General features: G+C 42.6%; 1 protein-coding gene across 1 annotated transcript in view; it reads left to right on the top strand.

The window, feature by feature from the left end:
* The window catches only part of SCGN (secretagogin, EF-hand calcium binding protein), an 88,306-nt gene that overhangs the window by 22,358 nt on the left and 40,746 nt on the right, over positions 1 to 25,202 (top strand). The window contains exons 3-4 of the mRNA XM_033934374.1: positions 14,075 to 14,167; positions 19,102 to 19,191. Of these exons, the coding sequence (XP_033790265.1) occupies positions 14,075 to 14,167; positions 19,102 to 19,191 (183 nt within the window). The remainder of the gene's footprint in view (positions 1 to 14,074; positions 14,168 to 19,101; positions 19,192 to 25,202) is intronic.

Raw genomic sequence — 25,202 nt, 5'->3', positions numbered from 1 at the left:
GGAATATGGCGTATAGCGCCTGTCAATCTTCAGTTAGGCACCATTTATAGAATTGCGCCTAGCAGCGCCTAAAATGGGTTTCGGTGCCAGTAGTCTCCTGAACCGTAGGCACCCTCTATGTCAAGGCTTTCATCGCCTAAATACTAGCACCTATATCCATTTTAGGTACCTATCCGGACAACAAGCCTAAGATCGGCCAGTTTCTAATAGGCACCTACCTAAAATTGGTAGACGCCTACCAAGTTAGGTACCTACTACCTAACTAAATTTAATTTAAGCTAATTATCCATACCAATTAAGCCTATTAAATAATTACCCCCCCCCCACCACACCTTTTAGAAAGCCACAACGTTTTTTATTGCCAGTCATGGTGGTATTAGCTCTGACGCTCATAGAATTCCTATGAGCATTGGCGCTAATATTGCCACGACCGGCAATAAAAAAGTCTAATATGGCTTTGTATAAGGATGGGTCAATTAGCTACTTAGATCGGCTAGGTGCCTTTCCAAATGATCATATTCATTAATCGAGAGGTTCGCAAGCAACTAAACTACAATAAGATATTATTTTATTGATTTAAAGGATTTGAATGTATCTCAGATATGTATGTTTAGAACAGGTTTTTTTCTTTATATTATGGAGGTCTTTTCTGTTCTTATTTGTAATTTTCATGTAACCCGCTGAGAACTATTGCTAGATTTCGCGGAATATCAAATTTTAATAAACATAAACATCTAGGTGCTTAGGGCCTCTTCTATTAAACTGCGCTAGCAGTTTTCTTGCGTGGGAAGCCGCGCTGAATGGCCTGCGCTGCTCCCGATGCTCATAGAGTTCCTATGAGCATCGGGAGCAGTGCGGGCCATTCAGCGCGGCTCTCTGTACTAAAAACTGCTAGCGCAGTTTAATAGAAGAGGGAGTTAGCTTTAGGTGTCTTTTATAAAAATCTGGGCCTAAGTGCACACATGTGCCAAAAGTAATGCAGAACACTCTGGCACGTTAACACCTAATGGAGCTTAGGAAAAGGGCCTTTTTTCGTCCTTATGGTGCTATTAATAAAATATTGCTCCTTTTCACCCAGCACGACAATTTGCATTTTCTGTTGCATCCATCTTGATTTCATATTAGGTATCTAGTTAAAAATTAAACACATTTAGCAATCGAGACAGGTGAAGGTTGTTCTCCTAGGAAACACACCGCTTAATGTTGCACCTGGCTTCTGTTTGTCATCTTCCAGCTCTGGACAGATAGCAATTAAGCACTAAGACCTGACAGGTAATGCGCTCTGACAGACCTGCTTTTGCCTCAGGCACACTGCGAGATAGTGAGAGGCAGTGAGACATTATCCCAACTTGATTGCATAATTCCTCAGACTGCATACCAGGCAAACAAAGACATGATGTGGGCAGGAGAAGGTGGATGATGGGAATAGATTACCAAAGGCGACTCCTTGGAGGGAAAGAGAAAGGGGAAGAAAGATTTAAAAAAATAAATAAAGTAGATGCTGCAGTCCCTGGCAAGCATGCCTGTCAAAGCTTTATTTTTTTTATTAGTTTATATCTAGCCTACAACTTGTCATCCATAGCTCAAGGTAATCTACATTCAAGTACAGCAGCCATTTGCCTGTCTCGAGGGGGCTTCTCTTGCATTTCTGCTGACGCATTCCACTTTATAGCTGCCATTGATGAGAAATCATGTTGACACCTGGTGTGGACTTGAAACCTGGGCTTTATACTGTAACTTCTGTTGATCTCATCTTGAGCACTGCATTCAGTTCTGGTTGCTGTATCTCAAAAAAGATGTAATGGAATTAGAAAAGGTTCAAAAAAAGAGCAACCAGAATGATAAAGGGGATGGAAATCATGTGAAGAAAGGCTAAAGAGGTTGGGGGCTCTTCAGCTTGGAAAAGAGACGGCTAAGGGGAGACATAATTGAGGTGTACAAAATCCTGAGGTGGTGTAGAATGGGTAAAAGTGAATTGATTTTTTACTCTTTTAAAAATTACAAAGATTAGGGGACACTTAATTATTTAGAACAAGTAAGAGGGAATTTTTTTTCACTCAATGAATAATTAAGCTCTGGAACTTGCTGATGGAGAATGTGATAACAGCAGTTAGCATTACTGGCTTTAAAAAAGGTTTGAACAAGTTCCTGGAGGAAAAGTCCATAGTCTGCTATTTGAGACAGACATGTGGGAAACCACTGCTTGCCCTGGGATTGGTAGCATGGAATGTTCTTATGATTTACATTAGTGAGGGCTGATTTAATAACAGTACAAGTGTGAGAAAACTCCTTTATTAAGACTCTTTCATAATGATAACATAAGCACATAGTTGGTTTTATAAAATATGCGCCAAGATCCAGCCCCCAAGGGCACACAAATGCAGAAACACAAATGTACATGTGCTCTGAAAATAATGGATATGAGGAAGTAACCTAAAGGTTAGTGCAATGGGCTAAGAATTTGAAGAACTGGGCTTAATGCCTACTGAAGCTCATTGTGACCCTGGGCAAGTCACGTAATCCTCCGTCGCCTCGGGTACAAAAATGTAGATTGTGAGTCCACTAGGGACAGAGAAAGTACCTGTGTATAATAAATGTAAATTGCTTCAGTTGTACCACCTTAACAGGTACTCACATATTTTATAAAGTATACACATACGCACAATTTTGTCTCTTCTCCTAGGAATCCATACACGCAGATCACTTACCAAGAACTGCACTCTTTCCCACATAAACGCAGTCACACAGTGTCACTGCCAGAAGAGCCCTTCTCTGTGTGCAAAGCAGGCTTTACATATGAAATTTAAAAAAAATACTGAAATTGAATGACAGTTCTTTTTTTAAATCTTGCCACATTTAGATAAAACTATGATGTGCCCTGTCCTCTCCCATTCTAGAATGTGTGTGTGTTGGGGGGGGGGGGACCTGTATAAAAATTACATCCAGCATGGAGAGATTTCAGTGCAGCTGTGAAATCAGTTTTCCTCAATTCTTCTTAAACCGCGCACATTAGTCTTATTCAAATCCCCATGAACACCAAATATCAGGAAGTCCTTTTCTGAATCAGGTCCATCAAGCATTTAATTGCGAAGAGTCCCACAGATCATAAAAGCAAATCAGCAAAGGGAAAGAGACTATTCCCCTCCCCCCCCCCCCCATACACACACACCTATTTTCAGCGGTACCGGCTACCATTGATATTCAGGGAGAGATAGCCCGCTGAATATCTGGTTTGCCAAATTGGCTGGTGACTGGCTATGTTGCACCCAGAAGAAGAATAAGTGGGAAAGATGAGATGTTTCCAAATGGGATCTTTTATTGGAAGCAGGGATACAGTTCTGTCAGTGAGAACAAAGATTCAATGCTGCAAGCATTTCGGTACCATATATTGTACCTTCTTCAGGATTTAGGCTATGTTACACAACAGAGCCAGTCACTGCCAATATTCAGCTGCTTGTTGATTAAGACTGGAGGCTAGATAGACCCACCTAAAAAGCAGATCTGTCTTTCATCATTTTGCCTTATCTGGCCAGCCACTGAAGATTGGCTTGGCCAGCTAAGCTCAAAGTGATGAAGTTTGACCCAGAAATTCAGGATCACTGCAGACTGCAGAAGGTAGCTGGGCTGCATTCCGTAGTCCGAATAACAGGGCCTATGGGTTTCAGTGGATCCTTGAGGCAGTTCCGTCACCCACTTGCATACCAAAGGCTTGTAAGAATAAGTGAGTCTTCAAAGAAGATCTAAGTTTGGTGTAGAAGGATTCCATACATATAGTAACTGGAAATGAGTTCCATAAGAAGTGAGGTTTCAGATTTATTAAAACTTGATCTACTGTCCTAATGAATTACCATATTTTCACGTAGATAACGCGCACCCGTGTAAAACGCGCACACGGGTATAGCGAGCGAAAAACACAAATTTATGTACAGAAATTTTTATATACCGCGCATGCTGCCCGACTCTCCTTTCGCCCGCCCCGACTCTCCTCTGGAGACCCCGACTCTCTTTTCGCCCGCCCCAACTCTCCTTTCCCCCTTGAAGTCCTGTCCCTACCCTGAAAGCCTGATGCCCCCCCCGACGTCCGATTCACCCCCCCCCGCAGGACCGCTCACACCCCCACCCCGAAGGACCGCTCGCACGCACCCGCACCCCCACCCTGAAAGAGTGCACGCATTCCCACCCCGAAGGACCGCTCGCACCCCCACAGCCTCCCCCCTCCCCCATGAAGAAGCTGTCTACCTTGTTTCCGGATGCCAGCGAGCCCAGCTGTTTCCTCTGCTGGCGGTCCCGCCCTTTCTCTGACATCAGAGAAAGGGCGGGACCGCCTGAAGAGGAAGCAGCGTAGCACAGGGCTCTGAGAAGAGGCAGGACCGCCAGCAGAGGAAGCAGCTGGGCTGGCATCCGGAAACAAGGTAGACAGCTTCTCCATGGGGGAGGGGGGGGAGGCTGTGGGGGTGCGAGTGGTCCTTCGGGTGGGGGTGCGAGCGGTCCTTCGGGGTGGGAGTGCGAGCGCTCCTTCCGGGTGATGAATCAGGCGTCGGGGGGGTGGGAACTATGTAAAAAAAATTTTGTACAACGCGCTCACGCGTATAACGCACAAGGGTATGCGCGGTTTGTAAAAACCACATATAACGCGTGCATTATATGCGAGAAAATATGGTAACTTTCATGGTAGTTCACATAATATAGCTCAACAAATTCATAAATGATCTGTAAACGGTAATGATGAGTGAGGTGATAAAAAATATACAGATGACATAAAACTATATAAAGTTGTAAAATTGCAGGAGGGCCTTGGGAGGCTGGAAGAGTAGGCATCCAAATGCCAGATGAAATTTAATCTGGACAAGTGCAAAATGAGGCACATTGGAAAGAATAGCCCAAATTGTAGTCACATAATGCTAGGTTCCACTTTAGGAGTCACCACTGAGAAAAAGGATTTAGACAAATGGGTCGTGTGATGTGCTGAGCAAGGTAGGACGTGTTTCTGCTGAGCTCTTAGGCCAGGGGTCTCCAAAGTCCCTCCTCAAGGGCCAAATCCAGTCGGGTTTTCGGGATTTCCCCAATGAATACGCATGAGATCTATGTGCATGTACTGCTTCCAATGCATATTCATTGGTGAAATCCCGAAAACCCGACTGGATTCGGCTCTCGAGGAGGGACTTTGGAGACCCCTGTCCCAGGCCCTAACCCTCATCGGACCCCATCTAAACAATAAAATAACAATCCTGCGACTTTAACATCAGCGTAGTGTATGGACAACTTTGTCCTGTGATCCCCATCGGATATGAGTGGAAAATCTGCGTGTAAAGACAAAGAAAAAGATAAGGCCCGAAAGCTGGATCCAAAAATGGCGGCCGCTGTGGACAATCCTGCTCTGTCGCTTGCTTCTTTGTCCAGTTTAACTTATCTAGTTAAGGGCTGAATATCAGCATGTAGTGTATATGGTTAAGTGCCAGTCAGCTGCACACATACCTGTTTATTTAATACCTGGACATGGCCTGGCATTGAATATCCAAGCATAATTCTGGCAACAGTGACCACTGACTGCTGCCAACTGGATATCACTTCCTTGGTCTCACCACCTTACATTGAATACAACAGTCCCACTGCAAAGCTGTGCCTTAAAATCTCATATTAGTTCCCCCTTCTCAAGCTGATGAATCGCATTAAAGGAACCGTGCAGGTGATGTGATTTGCGATTGCACTCAGTTGCTAGACTCCCTTAGAGTCAAAGGCAAACCATCCATTCTCTTTTACAGATGTAATTATAATCAAATCACCTCCTTTTGTGACATAACAGTGTTTTCCTGTGAAATTGGCTTTGCATACTTTTCAACTTCACATTTCACAGAAATCACATTATGTTTTAACTGGCACAAATAATGCCTCCTCAGTGGTGATGACCACGTTCTCTCCATTAAGTAGTTTACAATGCATTTTTATAGTGGCTTTCCAATTTGCAGCCCCTTTCCTCCCGTCCATTAGTTAATTAGACTTTCTCATTCTTATCTAATTCAGTAAACAGTTCACTGTCTTTGAAAAAATTCCCCGAAATGGTGGGGAAAAAACAGTGTTCACCGCGGCTACAGGGACAAGGCCATTCACCTCCCCATGGAGCAGTGAATGGCCTTGTCACTGCAGTTAAGGGAGGGAACGCACATGGTCATCGATCGCACTCCCTCGCTCCTTACTGATCGCCTCCGCTGCCGCCTCCCAATCGCCGCCACCGCCCAGTAAAAACATCTCCCTCCTTACTGATCACTGCTGCCACCACCCTGTCTGAGCATCTCCCTTTCTCCCTCCCTGCCCCTTACCTTTGTGGCAAGCGATTTCTAAATTTCCTTCCTATGAGCAGCCGGAGCTTTGAAGTTGCGTGTGGCTGCCGTAAAAATCATCTCTGACACAACTGGAAGTTGCATCAGAGATGACCTTTCCTGCAGCCACATGCAACTTCAACACTCCGGCTGCTCATAGGAAGGAAATTTAGAAATCGCCCGCTACGAAGGTAAAGGGCAGGGAGGGAGAAAGGGAGGAAAGGTGGGGTGGAGAGGAACAGACGCTGAAGGGAACTGAGGAAGGTGGGGTGGAGAGGAACAGATGCTGAAGGGAACTGGGGAAGGTAAGGTGGGGAGGAACAGATGCTGAAGAGAAATGGGGAACAGAGAGTGGGGAGAAGATGCTGGAAGGGAAGAAGACAGAGATGCCAGACTATGGGGAGAGCGAGGGAAGAAGATGGGTGCCAGACCAATTGGGGGGGTGGAGGGAGAGATGGAAGGGAGAGGCACAGTAACAGAGCAAATGGAATATGCAGAGAGAAGGCAGACAGTGGATGGAAGGAATTGAATGAGGAGAAGATGAGGAAAGCAGAAACCAGACAACAAAGATAGAAAAAAATATTCTTTTTTTGCTTTAGGATAAAGTAGTATATTAGTTGTTTTTTTGGGGTTTTTTTAATTCTTTATTCATTTTTAACATTAAATACAAAGTGCATACACATAAGTAATCAAGTAATATAGTCTACTGCACTCTTCTCTAACAAATAAACTAAAGCTGTTTTAACCCTTCCCCCTCCTCCCACACCTCCTGGATATGTATAACAATATTTCATAACTCAAAGGGAAATACTAATTATATTACTACCTATATTATCTAATATAATAAAACGCTAAGCGCGCATGCGCACTCTACCACCGTGTTGCCTGATCTGTAGTTCCATGGTCGGCAGAGTGCACATGCGCGCATACAAGGGTCCCTCACTCCATCTAACATAGCGGTCTCGGCAAACTGACCAGCAGCGCTGGACTCCCTGCTCTCCACCTCTCAAGCTGCGGTGTCGTCTCCTCTCATGAGCCTGAACCAGCGTCAGAGAAGGCTTCCGACGCTGGCAGGGATCGTGAGAGGGGCCGCCGGCACTTTTAACTTGAAAAAAATCCTTCGGCCGCAGCAGGCCAGCCCGCGGGAAGGGAAGGGGGGCTGAAAAAGAACACGACTCCAGCTACTGGAACGCAGGCTACACCGCGGGAAGGGAAGGGGGAGGGGCCGAACGGAGCAGGCCAGATCGTTAAGAGAAGGGAGGGGCCAAACAGAGCAGGACAGCTCGTGGTAAGAGAAGGGAATGGGGGTGGGGGAAAATGCTGCTACTGCTTCACAGGGACCTGGAGGGGAAGGGAAATACCGCTGCTGCTTCTGCAAAGGAAAGTGGGGGGGAGAGAAGGGAATGAGGGGGGGAAATGCTGCTACTACTTCACAGGGACCTGGAGGGTAAGGGAAATACTGCTGCTGCTGCTTCTGCAAAGGAAAGTGGAGGGGGAGAGAAGGGAATGGGGTGGTGGGGGAAAATGCTGCTACTACTTCACAGGGACCTGGAGGGGAAGGGAAATACCGCTGCTGCTTCTGCAAAGGAAAGTGGGGGGGGGAGAGAAGGGAATGGGGGGGAAATGCTGCTACTACTTCACAGGGACCTGGAGGGTAAGGGAAATACTGCTGCTGCTGCTTCTGCAAAGGAAAGTGGGGAGGGGGAGAGAAGGGAATGGGGGGTGGGGGAAAATGCTGCTACTACTTCACAGGGACCTGGAGGGGAAGAGAAATACTGCTGCTGCTTCTGCAAAGGAAAGTGTTTGGGGGGGAAGGAGGGAAATGCTGTTGCTGCTGCACAGGGAAATGGGGTGAACATGCTGCACAGGGAAAAGGAGGGAAATAATGACAGAGACAGCGGGAGGGAGGGAGACAGAAAGAAAGGAAGAAAGACACAGGGGCAGGGAGAGGGACGGAAAGACAGACAGAGAATGGTGGCCAGGGAGAGAGAGAGACAGCGGGAGGGAGAGAGACAGAAAGAAAGGAAGAAAGACACAGGGGCAGGGAGAGGGACAGACAGAAATATATTCTAGCACCTGTTAATGTAACGGGCTTAATGACTAGTAACTTACAATATTTTGTTAATGGGCCCCAAATTTCTTTAAATTTGTTATGGTGTCCCATCTGCAACGAATTCATGTTTTCAAACTTATAAATCTGACATAGGGATTCCCACCAGAAGCTATAATTTAAGTTATCCCAGCTTTTCCAGTTTTTCATTATTAGTTGCATGGCCACTCCTGTCATAATGAGGAGTAATTTGTTCTGATTTGCACTAATTGGTTTCTTAGACAGTAAAATCGTTCCAAACAAAATTGTATCATATGATAATGTTAATGGAACTTCCAAAACCATGATAATTTGACCCCAAATAGATTTCCAGAATCTGAGTATCAAGGGACAATAATAAAGCAAATGATCCAGTGTCCCTTCATCAAGATGACAATACCAGCATCTATTAGATTTAGAACTATCCAACCGTTGTAACCTAACAGGGGTCCAAAAAGATCTGTGTAATTTAAAAAAAAAAACAAGTCTGTCTCATAGATGTATATTAGTTGTTTTGATAAACATTTATAAACAAAGCCTGCCAGCTGAACATCTCTTTCTCTAGTTCAGCAGCCAGAGCTTTGATTTATAAGGAAGGAATAACCTAAATATTACAGTACTGAGGCTTGAATGGATGCTGCGGGGATGGTGGTCGCGGGGAGGAGGCAGAGACAGCGGTCATGGGGACGGGGCGGGGATAGTGGTCGCGGTGATGGGACAGTGACAGGGACTGTGGTCGCGGGGATGGGGCAGGGATGAGGACAAATTTTTTTCTCCGTGTCATTCTCTATTCCCATTTCTCCAGAATCTATGCATCATGATATTGTTGCATTTAGGCTTGAGCTATCTATCAGAATTTGCTCTTCGTACCTATAGGGTATGGATTGCAGCATTGGAAATCCTTATAACCTTTCTTCTTCGCCTTCATTTTGGTCATGAGCTGATACCCAGATAAATGCTCTTCTAGATCAGGCTCTGGAGCACTACAGCTGCTCTGAGTGCTAGAATAGGCAGGTATATTGAAGGGCAAGTCTACAGATGATGTTTGGAATCTATCAGGTGTATTCATGAGAAGGAGAGTATACAAGATGGAAAACAGTCTTGAGCATTCTGATCTTTATTCAGAAAAGCTTAATGTAAACTCTTCCAGTAAGAACTTAACTAATGGATGCTAGGCGCAAGATGGGGTAGACATGTGAATATCTTAATTATCTTAAAAACTTCTTAGGATAGAGGTCAAGCTTGATCAAAGAAGTACAGTATTCTTTTTAGCAGACCTAAGAGCAGGTGAATTAGTCCTTTTCCATATACGAAGGCATGGATGTTGTACTGTATAGTAGAGACATGTACAAATACAAATTGATGCCAATTATGTCAAATAATATTTTATTGATGACAAGTCCAGAACAGAACCAAACAAATCCATAACTACATACAAAGATAACAAGCAAAGAATAGTATACAACAAAGAGGTAATCATCAAAAAAAATTTCATATGATGAGAGCCCCCCCTCCCCACCCACAACTCCCCCCTAAAAAAAAAAACAAAAACCTTTTTCCCCCAAAAAACACAGAAACCTCTCTTCCCCCCAGCAGAGCAGGATTAATTTGTCAAGCGCCCCTTGGCACACAAGTACACTGGGCCCCACTGCCCCGCCCCTCTCCACCATGCACCTAGGCAGAAACAGAAAGCTGCGTCAGAGGGAAGCTTTGGGCAAGCAGCACCGCTTGCACAATTACAGTTCCCATTGCCTTTCTTACCCGCATTGCTTGCTTGTCTTACTTTCCGTCGATGGGGAGGGGCCCATGTTGCCAATCGTGGGGGGGCCCGCTTTTCCGATCGAAGGGGGGGGCCCGCATTGCCAATCAATGCTGGAGGGGCCCATCGCCGTTTGGAAAAAACAATGTTGATGCCCTCCTTCATCGGGCCCCCCTGACCATTTTGGGCCTTAGGCATGTGCTTACTTGACCTATTGGTTAATCCTGCCCTGCCCCCCAGCAAACACAAAAAGTGGAACAGGCCTAAAACAATGCTCGTCCCCCCCAAATATGCCATAGTAGAAAAGAGCCTTCAATCCCCAATCCTCTAAATAGCAGAAAACCAACAAGCACACTCTTCGGCGAGCTGTACTCTGATACTCCCTGACAATCAACGAACAAAGACTCCCCACTCCCTCCCATGAAAGAGAACCCCCCCACCTCCCCGCCAATGGAACCTCCCCTTTTTGCAACCAACCCCCTTGTAATCCCAAGCTCCTTGTAATTCCACAGCCATACCACATACATACCACCTTCACTCAAATAGATGCCAATTAACTCCAATTATTGATTGTTAATACCTCATTAACTCTAAGTTGTGTATGCATCTGAGCCGCACACCCAAATTTGGATGCCCAATTTTGAGTGACCTTTATAGAATCCAGATTTACGAACCATAGAAATCTGTAGGGCACCATTTTAAGAATTTCCCCCTAAGGGCCAGATTCGATAGGTTAGATGCCATTAAGTGTCATAATTGCGGAAACTAGCACTGCCTACCTAAATTCCATGCGCAACCCAAAGTAATTTAACAAGCTTAATTGGTGTGGTAATTGATCACACCATTGATCATAAAAAAAATTTTAAAATTCCAATCAATTAAAAGTTGTGCGCAGAATTCCAAGTGGCACCTAGTGACGCCTAAGTCAAGGCACCCTCTGATACCTAACTATGCCTACCTGAAAAGTATTTGTTTATGCAAGTATTTGCTTACCTGAAAAGTAGGCATGGTTAGGGGCAGAAAATAGGCATGGTAGATTTAGGGCTTGCTAGGTGTCTGAGATAGGCACCGGTAAATTAGGCCAGGTACAACCTGGTTTAATATACTGGTGCCTATCTCTACGTTGCCTAGCAACGCCTAAGTCCACTTAGGCACCGCTAGGTGTGATTCTATAAAGGATGTCTAGCGGTTGATTCACAACCACTCAGATTAACCCCTTAAAAGTTGCGCTTAGGCACCATTTATACTAGAATCTAGTCCTAACTGTCTTGTGTGCTTAGTAATTTTATTATATAGGCACATAAATGATTTGAATACTGGCATATACAATGCATTCTTACTATTCACTGGGGTTAGGTTCCTAGAAAACTCCATGATCCATTGATCCATTGAAAATGGAACCATTGATCCTATGGGGAAAAGATCAGCTTGCTTATTAAGGTTATTTTATCCAGAGAGAATAACCCTCCATTAGAGAGTTACTTCCCTGAAGGTGTGCCCTTATTCTGCTGAACAGAAGACTAAAAACCTCTGTAAAGACCCTGCAGACTGGCTCTGTGGAATGTTTCTGCTTCAGAAGATTATTTTTTCCAGCTCTTTGCCAAGAAGGAAACCTAGTATGTTTGTTTTTTGCTGAACTAATGGTGAGGATTGAAACCAGGAGTTATATCTCTTGGTGGGACTTTTTTTCTTCGACACCCTTGTAAATGTGTAATACAATACCATATGAAGAAATACGTATTCTTTGAACCATTCCAGTTGACAGCCTTTTTGGTAGGAACTCGGCTGGATGAAGGAAAATCAAAATCAAAGTGAAGTGCATTTGAATAATGATATCCTTCCTCAGCCAAGGGATCTTGTTTTCCTAATATTTGAATTGATAGTTGTTAGTATTTGTTACTAAGTCCGCCTTATCCCTCTTGGATCTAATTTTGAGGACTTGAGCTGAATTTAAGCTAAAAAAAATTTTTATTTTATTTTACTTGATTACCATGTATTTTACTTTTGAGTATTATTTTCCTGCTTTTCTTCAACTTTCTGTACAAGTGGATACTTGATTTATAACATGTAAAAATTTGATAAATAAATAATTTTAAAAAAAAAAAAACTAATGGTGAGGAATGGTAGAGAGGAAATAACAATAAAAAAAAGAAAAGCATGTTGAAATATTATATCTGAATAGGTGCTTATTGTTTGGAAGTGTGCATCTGTTCTCCACAACTCTACTAAACTTCCTTTAAAAAGTTTTCTATATGGAGACACTTGTCTTTGGGGTAAAACAGAGAATAAATTAACCTCTGGGTTCCAAAAAGGGTATCCAAATGTTTGGGTGTGATTCCAAAAGGTGCATGGAATCTAATTGATGAATGAACCAATTAACACCAATAATTGGTCGCCAACGATCAATTACTGATGTTACTTGGCATCAATTAGGATTCGTGCATGCCTTTGGCAGTACACTGTTCTGAAAGCCTGGGTGCCCAAATCCTTTAACGCGTAACCCAGAAGGGACGTGGCCATGGGAGGGGCCTCGGCAAGTTATTAGGCATTCTCAAAAGATGCTATAGAATTCTGGGGATTTGCGCCCAACTTGTGCGCCAGGATTTACACCAGATTTAGGACAACCATGGCAAAGTGTAACCAGTAAACTGTATATTATGCCTTTGAGGCCTAATCAGTCGGATTCTCTTTTGACCCCGTTCACTGCAGAAACTCGCATTTCCTCTGTCCTAGGTTCTGAGAATTATTTTTTTGAACCCAATTCTTAATTTCCTTTTTAATTTTTATTATACTTTTAGAATTTTTACCCTCCCTTTGTACTTACCTTTCATGTTTTCTTCACTCTGCTTATTGTAGTTCTCCCCACTTCCCCTACGTGTGTTTATTGTAGTTAATAACTAAGACCCTGTTTTTAATTGTAAATCGCTTTGAATTTATGACATTGTGATACATAAAAATTTTAATAAAACTTGAAACTTGATTAATATTAGACCCCCTAAATATAGGATAAAAACTTGTATTGTAAACTTGTACTTAAATTATGTATGTTTAACCTGTAACCTATTCTGAGCTCTTTGGGGACAACGGGACAGAAAACGAGTTAAATAAATGAATACATTTTAGCTAGCATAAGTCCTTGCATGGGATCCCCGCTAGACACTATTCTCTAAAGGGCACTCATTCCGGAGCGCCCTTTATAGACTAGCACTGACTGCTGATTTTTCCCAGAATCTATTTCTCAGCACCATTTTTACTTTATTAAAAAAATTGGGGGAGGGAGGTGTTGCCATAATAAGATATTCAAATTGGTTTGGGGTCCATTGACGCCTTTTGTAGATTTGTTATAGTTGCCCTTTATCTTTATTTTCCATTGTTTTTCACCCACACATCCAGGGGAATGGGAGCGGGAGGGGGGTATATCTTTTGTTTTGGTTTTATTCCTGATGGTAATGATGGGTGGGGGAGGGAATTTTTATTTTTTGTATAGATTCTGATTGTTTATAAGTGCTTATTTGATTATTATTATTATTATTTGTATGTAAACTGTATTGCACTTTTTGTTGGCATTAAAAACTAAATAAAGTTTTTTAAAAAATAAAAATTCTATATCGCCTATACTACCCAAAGGTAGTTCAAAGTGCATGTATTATTGGAAGCCGCTATGAACTTCATTTGAGGTGGTGTAGAAATGTTTAAAATTACTGAATTTAGCCTGAAGTACACATTGTAGTTGTGCTTGTTGCAACTGCTGCTTTGAGATAAGACATTAGATTTGGGTGTCTTTGTGCTCATGTTCAGTGTGTGCCACTCCCTAGTCCTATGAGCTGAGGATATTAGCAGCAAAGTCACTCTTTGCCTTAGGGACGGGCTTTTGCAATCCTAACCTCTCTGACCTTTTTCCTGTCCCAGAATGCACTCACAGCAGAAAAGGTTCAGAAAGTGAAGGAGCAATTCATGGCAGCGTATGATGTGACTTCAGATGGACGCTTACAAATACTAGAGGTATGCTGGGAATGTGCATTTTATTTATTCTTTAGATTTTGAAAGTGAGAGAGACGCAGTCAGATGTTCATGTACTAGAAAAGTATATCTCAATCTGTGTACCCACAAGATTTCAGGTATGCCGTGAGACACCAGGGAAGAGAAGAGGTGGCAGCGTCGGCTGACTGCCTACCGGACGTGCCTCTCGCGGTGAGAGGCACATCCTGTAGGCAATGCTTCTCCTCCTCCCTGGCGTCTCTCCTCCTCTTTGCACCTCTTCTTTTTCAGGACCCCCACCCACAGCTCAGAGCCCCCGTCTGGAGGGTCTCCACACATGCACGGACGCCGTGATGATATCACGCATGCACGTGATATCATCACGGCAACGTCCATGCACTTCCGGGTGCCCTCGAGCTGCGGCCGCCAGTTTAGTGGGCCGCGGCTCGTAAAGTTTGCGAGACACTGTGCTAGAGGTTTTCTAAAGTTTCCAAACCACATCTATTCATCTTCCTAGATGAAATCAGTTTTCACTCATACAGTGCTCTCCTTTCTCAGGACCTCTGTTGCAGTTCACCATAAATGCACTCTAACTGAATATTTTCAGATATTACCAGCTGTACTTAAGTTCCTCCGTGCTTGCCATTCAAAGGACCTTGTCCCTCTCATAAGAACATAAGAGCTGCCTTACTGGGACAGACGGCAGGCACTGATGCAAACAGGATCCTGTTTGCATCAGTGGCCAGGTTCAGGTTTATTTCATTTGCTTATCCACTTAGAAGCACAAGGCCATACAAGCGGGTTGAAATTCAAAATTGAAATAATAGAAAAGAACACCAAAATACAATAGGAAAGGCAGGGATAAAAGTGCACAATACACTCTTTCCAACTATTTCGCAAATCTATGAAAACATTACTATTCCAACAACATTTAGAACTCCAGTCTAGGTTGTCAAAATAATCCTCATGTATTAATAGTTCTTTTTTTTTTTATTGGTTATACTTTTTAATCTGAGTTCGACTTGGTTAACAAAGTTGCTGAAACATAAAAGAATCATGAAAAGGGATCCCAGGCACTCCTGTCCTCAACGCAAGGGCCCCCCCGATCCCCCCCCCCCCCCGCCAGCTCCCCCCCCTGCCCCCCTCGCCGTACCTTCAAAATCGTTGGTCGGATGGAGGGGTGCCAAGCCCGTCCATCCGACAGGCAGCCATCCGTTGAATGGCTGGCCTTAGGGCCTGATTGGCCCAGGCGGCTCAAATCCCGCCCACAGGTGGGGCCTGAGATGCCTGGGCCAACCAGAATAGGCCCAGTAGGCTTAGGACCCTCCTGTAGGCGGGGCCTTAGGCATATGGGCCGGGTTGGCCTCCCCAACCCACTTATACTGGGCACCTACTGCAGGGATGAAGTCAAAAATGAATTTAACATCTATAAAAGATACAGAAAAATGTAAATTTTATATTGTACACCGCTTAGAAACCTGATTAAGCGGTTAAAAAAATATTTTAATAAACTTGAAACTTGAAACTGCACATCTTTTTGTTAAGTGTTTCACTTGTCTGCTTCATTGTTTCTTATTAAAAGGTCAAGAATGTCATCATAAGACTTTCAAAGAACCCTGCCTGGTATTGTGATTCTGAAATGTACTTTAATTAGTGATTAATCTCTTGCAAGCCTTTATTTAAAAAAAATTGTTTCGGCTTAATGCAATACAAAGAATTTTAGCTTTACGTGTAAGGGTTCTTTTATAAAAATCAGTCTGAGAAGCTGGGAAATGGAAAGGGAATCTATAGTTTTGCCAACTGGCTCCAGAATTTCAGGACAGGATAATCTAATGGTAGGTTTACTTCTTTGCATGCTGGAATTGATTTCCCTATTGCATTCCCTAAAAAAAGCATAATTACATCACATGTATGCAGTAGAGTAAAACCAGGTAATCTGATAATCCAGGTAAACCAGTAAAACCAGATAATCTGCCCTGAAAATCTGGAGTCAGCTGCCAACTAGATCCTCATTCACCCAGCAGGTTTGATCCACTGCTGGGTTTACCTCAGTGCATGCAGGGATTTGTAGTCTCGCTTTTCTTATGGAATGCTGAAAAAATACACACAGGGATTTCGAGTAACTGAAATTACTGATAATTGTGAGACACAATCATTACTACTACTGGGTCTTGAGGGAGAGCCACCAGACCCCCTATAAGCTGGCCCTTCCAAACTGGGTGGGCTTGCGGGCTGGGTCAGAGGAAGGGGGGCTGCAGAGAGCGAGAGGCTATGCACATAGCTTTATGCTCTCATTACTTAATCTGGGTGGGTGGGATCAGGGAGGGGTGGAGGTGGGGCCAGGGGCAGGGTCATGTGTTGTGTTTTTTCCATCACAAATATGATAACCTTGGGCTGGAAGTCCTTTAAGTCACAGGACTGAAACAGTAGCAGCAGGAAAAGAACAGGAGAAAGGGGGCGGGTCTAACCGCAGCAGTGACTCTTGCTAGCCCACTTCCCCAACTCCTGTCAGCAGTTACAACACAGAGGCAGGCGACAATGGAGGAAATGAGATGGTGTCCTACTTCCCTGTCCTGTGCCAAGAACCAGGCTGTGTCCAAAGTAGTACAAAGGTTAAATCAGTGTTTAGAAGACTAGCACTATGCAGGTTATAGAGAATGTGGTGTATAAGCAGCTGCACCATCTGAAAGCCTCATAGTATAAAGTGCCTATCAGGAGAACATTTGAAAGATGACTCCCACTCTGTTCACTGGACGGGGCACTGTTGACATACAGGGCACAGGGTGGGCATAGCAGTGGCAGGGATGTGCATTGGGTTTAAGCCAGCGGCAGCAGACAAGGCTCCGTGGCGCTGGCAGATACAGGCCCATGAACTCGTGGAAGTGTGTGATGCAGTGGTTAGAGCTACAACCTCAGCACCCTGAGGTTGTGGGTTTGAATCCTGCACTGTTCCTTGTGGGCAAGTCACTTAATCCCCATTCGAAAGAGTGAGAGCCCGCCGGGACAGTGAGGGAAAAATGCTTGAGTACCTGAATAATTTGTAATTTGCATAGAATTGTAGGATATGAGGAATATAAATTATTTTTTTTTTAAACTTGTGATTTACTGACATTAAGTATTCTCTGTTTCAGTCGAGTGTGCATTCTATCAAAAGGATGCACACTTTTCCAAAAGGAAAATGAAGGTAGATGAAATGAGCAAAAAGGAAACCCAACTGTTCCACAGTAAATCTGGTGAAACCAAGCCCAAAAAGAAGCTGTGGAAGAGATGTGCGTGATGCAGACGTTTATTTAGTCAACATCAAAATCCACACATGATTTACAAAAGGGGACCCAACATGGGCTGTGTTTCGATTAAAACATCTTCCTCAGGGGCCTTAAGGATGTAAACAAGAGTGGAAAGATGAGGATATTAAATTTAAAAAAAAAAAAAAAAAAGCCTGAGCTTCTTTTTCTGCTTGGTAGATGAAATGAAACAAAACAAAACGAATAATGCTGCCAACAACACAGGGAACAAAATGAAAATTCTGGATTCTGCCTATCCCTAGTCATTACTCCTACACGCGACTCCAAACTGTCATAATTGATATCTGAGTGAGGAGCATTCTAAGCAAATTTGGATATACCATGAAGTCTGGATACAGCTCCCTTTCAGCTGTCATCAGCAAACACACCATAGTTCTCATTTCTTAGTACAGGGATGTCAAACTCATTCATATAAGGGGCTGAAATCTAAAACACAGGCTAAGCTGCAGGCCAAATTTTTTATTAAGATACTTACTCCCTCTTCTACAAAACCACGCTAGCAGTTTATAGTCCAGAGAGCCGCGCTGAATGGCCCGCGCTGCTCCCAATGCTCATAGAGTTCCTATGAGCGTCGGGAGCAGCACGGGACATTCAGCGTGGCTCCCTGCGCTAGAAACTGCTAGCGCAGTTTCATAGAAGAGGGGGTAATCTAGGTGCTTGGAGTGCCACTGGGACTGGGACTGCACAGTCAGGCACTTAGAGCTGTGGGACGCATCCCCCAACTCTGGAGCCAACTGCCCCCGCAAATCAGATTACAGAACTCATTGATGGCCTTCTGGAAAGCGGTAAAGACCCTCTTCTTCAACTAAAATTCAACCGCAGTCTACGCCTCACCCCCCTTAGCCCCCCCTCCCCTCTACCCTCTCTTCTCCATTCTAAACCTCTGCTTAAATTGCTGTACAGTCCATTCTTAACCTGTATTTAAATTGCCATATAGTCCTTGTAGTTAAACTATTGTATAGTCTTTGTATTGTCTAAATGTACTCCGCTGTGATTGTTTGCTTGTAGGCCGTTCTGAGCTACTGGGAGGACGGGATAAATTCTAAATAAATAAATGTGTGTCCTAGTGCATGAAATTTCTAGCAAAGCACCATGATCAGTGCCATGTTAATCAGGTTTTCTATTCCGTCTTTACCTATTCAGTTCAAGGTCAGATTACAAGAAGTTGGGTCAGTTATCCAAGAAGTTACAATGGACAGTTTAGTTTGACACAGATAGGCAGCAGAGTTGCTAGTGCAGGTAGGTCAGTACAGCTGTTAACACAGATCTGTCATAGTTACAAACAATAATAATAATAATTCTTATATATCGCCAGACCACAAATGGCTCTAGGCGGTTCACACACATCGTTATGTCCCAGGAGTTGCATTGGACAGTTTAGAAATGGGCGTTTACAATTACCATTTCAGTTACTTCCGGGTTGGCTCCCTGTCTTGGTACAGAAATGCTTTAAAAAAGTTTTCTGAACCTGAGACAGGTGGCCACAAGATCGTAGTGTAAGTGGTAGTTGGTTCCAGCATTTTGCTAATTGATAGTGGATGGATAAGGTAATTTGCATGGTAGACTTGAGGAGGGCAGTCGAAAAAAAGGTGGTGAAAAATCTATTCATACCCCACCTTTTTTTTTTTTTTTTTTTCCTTTGCCTAATTTTAGCTTGCAAATATGATCCTGCCAGAAGACGAGAATTTTCTGCTGCTTTTCAGGCGGGAAACTCCCCTTGACAATAGCGTGGAATTTATGCGGGTAAGTGCCCACCACTGTGTATGGACTGCATTCGAAGGATCCAAGTTTCCAAGTTTATTTAATCTTTGATATACCGTTTATCAAATATATACCGAAATGGTTTACAGTTCTCAAATGTTATTAGAAAAGAATAAAAATTAAAAAGAAAATTAGAAGGGGCGACAACACAAGGTGACTTGCGGGAAATGGTAAGAGATTAAGTACATCGAGAAAAAATATATATATCATAAGAGGGAGGGATGCAAGGGAAGGGGATTGAAACTAGAGGGTAGGGAAGGATTTGTTGACACAAGCGATAAACTACTGGAGCATTTGGGTGAAGATACAGATTTTTTTTTGAGGTGAGGGAGTCCTCTTTCAGAGATGCGCTGCATTCTTCCTCCACTCCAACATAGCAGTAGCCATTTTTCTTGCCCATTCCAGAGAGCTCCACCCCTGTAACATGCCTAACGTGACCATTTATTTTTTTCATCAAAACGGGACATCTATTAATTTTCAGTGCCACCCCCAATCCCGCCCCAGCCCTGCCCCCAATTTCTTCCATTCATTTTTCATGTGCACACAATATTTTATTAATTCATAATGGTAACCATAAAATGTTTTTAAAAATACATAGCACACTGTACACAGAGAAAATGTTAATTATCATTTATGAGTTTTGGTTTTTTTTCAAAGATATCAAGACAGATGACTTTAAAATATGCAATGTCACCTCAGTAACTATAGAAAAATAGACAAATATAGTGCAAAATATAGACAGCAGATATAAATTCTCAAAACTGACACATTTTGATCACTAAATTGAAAATAAAATAATTTTTCCTACCTTTGTTGTCTGGTGATTTCATGAGTCTGGTTGCACTTCCTTCTGACTGTGCATCCAATATTTCTTTCTTTCTTTCTTATCCAACATTTCTTTCACAATCCAGCCCCTTCCCCTTTGGGTCTAGGTCTATCTCTCTTTCCATCTGCTTACCCTCCCCAGATCCAGTGTCAGTTCTCCTTTGTACCTAGCACCACCTTTGTTCCAGGTCTCCCTCTCTCTCCCTCCTCTGTTATGATCTTCCATCTCTCTGTTCTTCCTCAGGGTGTCTCTTACTCTGTCGGCACCTCTCATAGTCCAACATCTGCCTCCTGTCTTTCTCCTTTGGTCCAGGCCTTTCCCTCTCTAGTCTTTCTTCTACTTACAACCCCTCCCCCCCTTTTCTCTGCCTCTCTCTCACTCTCCTTCCTTCCTTCCTCCCTCCCTCCCTCCCTCCATCCTATGTCCCCCTCACTGCCTTCCAGCCTTTATCGCACTCATCCCCCAAAGCCAACCAGCCTACCTGCCTCCCTCCCTTCCTGCTGCACCGAAGCCAGCCTGCCTGTCTGTCTGCCTCCCTCCCTCCAGCACTGAAGCCTGGCCTACTGCTTATTCTTCTGCTCACAACATGCCCCCACCCTCACCCAGTCCACTGCCTGCTGCTGCTTCCTGCCCGTCACCGCAGCAACTGCAGGAAAAGAAGGTTCAGATGCCGGCCCCAAGCCTTCTCTCCAACATCAATTCTGATGTCAGAGAGGAAGTTCTGGGCCAGCCAAGCAGCGATTGTGGCAGCAGGTGGGGAAGCAGGAAGAGAGCCCATTTTCCGCGATCGCCTGTCCTGTTGTCCCCACGCACAGCTTTGGGACGCTGTCTCTGAAAACAGGACATTTCAGCGTCCCAAAGCTGTGCGTGGGGACAATGGGATAGGGGATCAAAAAACGGGACAGTTCCGTTCAAAACGGGATGTATGGTCACATTAAGTATGCCGAAGTCCAGAGATCTTCTGCCCTTTGATCATGAGATGGCCATGCAATATCTGTAGCCTTGGTCATGCCTTTCAGATCCATGATCCCTTAGTTCATGCTGCTCTGCAGTATGATCCAAAAGTCCTACAATCGCTAACAATCTCATTAAGGAAAGAAAAAAGAGCCCAGAAATGTGCAGCGTATTGTTATTATATGTTTTCATTTAAATGTGATTGTTATCCACTCTGTGTAGCCAGGAGAGGCGGAAAGCAAATGCATAACAATGATTTGAACTATACTACTGCCACATGTAAAAGTCTTTTTTGTGAGCTTATGTTATTTAGTATTGATAAATGGGTTTGAAATTTGCCTGCTAGAAATGTGCTCTTTTCTTTATTAATAGTTGCACATGGTATGTAGGAGGCACCTTTTCTCAGTATGATGCTTCCAGAAGATTCTGAAGCGTAGAATGCTTCAGCTTTTCTGTGACATCCCAAAGTGGAACTGTAGAGCTAAGGGAGGAGGAGCAACAGAAGAAGAGGGGCTGGATCATGAAGTGGCTGCTCATGAAGTGGTAGAATTGTGGTCCACTCCGTTTCCCCAGAAATCAAGCCCTGCTCATGGGGCTCCTAATCTGGTAGCAAGGAAGATGCCTCCAGTGGACCATTTACAAGTCATAATGCTAGAAGAATTCTCAGTTATATCTAGGGTTACCATATTGTTCTCCGGGAAACTCCTACCCAGTTCTGCCCCAAGCCCCACCCCCACAAAGCCTCCTCTTTTCTTCTGGAAAAGCTCCAGCCATGTCTGAAGAGCCTGGAGCATGCGCAGATGCGTGTGATGTCATCTGTGCGCTCTCAGAGGCCCTCCAGATGTAGCCAAAGCTCATCAGGGCTTTCCAAAACCCAGACAAATGCTGGGTTTTGGAAAGTCCATCCAGGTCTAAATAGAGGATATGTCCAGATTTTCCTGGACATCTGGTAACCCTAGTTATACCCTTTTTTTTATCGCAGAGAAGATTGTGACCTGCCATGATTTGCTAAGGTCAGGTGTGTTGCACCTAATCACGATTCTGCCCTGTACTGATCCTTCCTGCCTTGCACATTACATGACTATGAATTTTGATGTCATGCAGGCACAGAATTATTTAAACTGACAGGGTTGCTCTGAATTTTTAATATCCCATCAGGATGTTATAATTTACATGGTAATCCCTCCAGTGTACTTGCATTTAGAAAGGGAATGTATTGCTCACAAAAAATGCAATGACACGTATATGTTCAGAAAGAAACAGCAGAAGCAGAGCCTGTACTGTCTTCCCACACTTACAGTAGTTTTGCAATTGAGCTTGCTCTTCTGGGCCTGAGTGTACTGAGAATCTTTTTTCTTTTTTTTTTATAAATCTTTATTAATTCTCAAATGTTAACAGTGCCATACAATGAATTTAAACACTACAGAGAACGCACTTTAAATACACAAATAATTCAAAAAGCAATCATTTTCTCCCCCCTCCTCCCCATAATTAATAGAAGAAGAAATACATATTTAATTTCAATAATATAGATAATTATATATAGCAAACAATAATACATTCTCCTCCCCCCCTCCCACCCTGGATGTGTTAGAAAGTCAAATAAAAGGAAAGGTACATGACAGTTATTGTGACTCAATAAATGCAGTCAATGGGCTCCACACTATTTTGAATGTGTCACTATGTCCCAAACATTCCGCGTTCATTCTTTCATACTTGTAACTGGAACATAGGTTTGCCCACCAGAAAGTGTAATTCAGTATGTACTGAGAATCTTGAAGCTGATGATCCTGTGAGGTGAACAAATGTCTCCTACAGACTCGGCAGAGACCTGTGCAATTATTGGAGTTAAATCTTGCTGTCATAAAATAAAAAGTTAATATTAAAGTATCACAGTTCTTCTAAACAGAGCAGAATTTATCACTTAATGTATGGCCTAATGGGGCTATGGGAATAAGCTGAAGTCAATTCTTGCTGTGTGTGTATTTTTCCCCCCACTAAACAAGGCCCTTGACATGCTTAATAAATAGAAGACCCTGTGCACTCAGAGGTGATTCTTTTGTGCCCATTTTAACTCTGATTGAAATGGAGCAAGAAACTAGACCAAGTGTTTCAAAGACAGCTATCAAGCGCTTATAAAAATGGTTTACACCAAGTGGCACTTAGGATTGTTAGAACAAAGAAAGGCAAAACCAACAAGATCTGCAGTGAAGGATGCAAAACAAAAACAAGGAAAACTGCAGAAGTACGTACAATGATGCAGGCTATATTTATTTATATAAAATAATTGAGTGTGGTTAATAATACTACCTTAAAAATAACCCGTAGCCTGTGAAAGAGCAAACATCAAGGAACATTCCGTGTGTGAACTCCAGCGTAACTACGGGTTATTTGTACAGTTTTCTTGTTTGTGGTTTTACTTGATTCCTTATCGACCTGGAACCCCTGATGAAGGCGTGTTAACCGAAACACGGACCGTGTCGGGTCCCTAGGTTTGTTTTTAAGGTAGTATTATTAACCGCACTCATTTAGGATTGTCAACCATACGACTCCATTTTTTTTTTTAGGACAATCTAATTCAGTCCTAGTTTTACTCCATTACTTGCATGGAGAGAGAGTCCTCTGTAATTCCCCCACCTGAGCATGGTGTATTGATGCAACTTCTTGTCTGTCTTGATTGTAAATTCTTTTGTGCAGGGGACTGTCTCTTCTGTGTTTTGATGTGCAGTGCTGTGTATTTCTAGTAGCACTATAGAAATGATTAGTAGCAGTAGCCTTTCCTTAATGAGAACTGCAAGTCCATTTGCGCACTGAAATAAAATCAGAATTGGATCAAATTTGCCTTGTATTTGCGGATACCTATTTGTAGAGCTACTCAGCCTTCATATTAACATATTTCCTGGTAGATGTAACTTCTGTCTTGACTCTGTGTTTGAGTCAATAAGTGGATTCCTAAGGGCCTTTGTTATTAATTGCTTAGGCATTGTTCATTTATTGGGTATAAATGGTTTTGGTTTTTCTTTCTTTCTTTACTTAAAGAAAATGCATTTTATGGTACTGTAATTTAGTTTTATATATCTATATATCTGTATTTTATATGTATACTGTATATCTGTATTTTATATATCTGTAGTTTTATTTTATATATCTGTAATTTAGTTTTATTTTATATATCTTTATTCATTCAAAAACAATGCATTAAAATATAAATCTACATATAATTAGCTTCAAAATTGCATTACATAGAAATACTTCAAAAACCTTACCCCCTCCTTCCCACCCATTATTGAAGTGATTTTTATCTTCCCTCTCCTTATGTATCTCCCTTATTTGTTTCTATAACTTTTAAACAATTGTAACTCTTATCCATCTCCTTCCTTATGTTCCTAGTTTCGTTAAATTTGTCAATAGTCTCGTTAGTCTTAGTTTTGTTATTTACTGTATTATTCCCCTTATTTTGTAATTTTTATTATTATGTACATCGCTTAGAATTTAGATTAAGCGATTAATCAAATTATTATTAAACTTGAAACTTGAAAAAAACAAATGCAATATTTCAGACAGATAATGAAAATCATATTGAACTTATTGATCAATGATAACATCAAAATATAATACCCCACTCTCCCTGGATGTATAAATCAAATAAGAAATCAGAAAAGTAGTCTAGCTAATCATCATTAACAAAATTTGTCAATGGACTTCATGTTAATTTAAATAACTTATTACATAACATTTCAGAATACATTTTCTCATATTTGTAACACAAACATAAAGAGTTCCACCAAAAGGAGAAATTAAGTTGTTTTATACTCTGCAATTATTTATGTTTATTTTTTATGGAAACCGCTTTGTTTAAAGGCGGTATATATATTATTTAAATAAATAAATAAATAAATAAATATCCTGGTGATCCCCAGCCAAACATTTATTTGCTATATTCCCAATGAATATGCATGAGATAAAGTTACATATACAGTGGTACCTTGGAATCCGAACGCCCCAGAACTCAAATGCCTTGGAATCCGAACTGTTTTTTTTCTTAATTTTTGCCCCGTAATCCGAATGCTGCTTTGGAATCCGAACTTCAAGCAGTGCTCAGTCCAAAGCTTCCCCCTCTGATGCAGCTTCCTGTTCCGCCTCGGAGGGAAGCTTTGGGCTTGCCGTTGCCGATCTTGTTGCCTGTGCTGGTAGAGGTCCTGATCTCGCTGTC

The sequence above is a fragment of the Geotrypetes seraphini genome, chromosome 2, assembly GCF_902459505.1.
Source record: "Geotrypetes seraphini chromosome 2, aGeoSer1.1, whole genome shotgun sequence".
Classification (NCBI taxonomy): Eukaryota; Metazoa; Chordata; class Amphibia; order Gymnophiona; family Dermophiidae; genus Geotrypetes; species Geotrypetes seraphini.
This window is presented reverse-complemented; position numbering and strand designations above follow the sequence as displayed.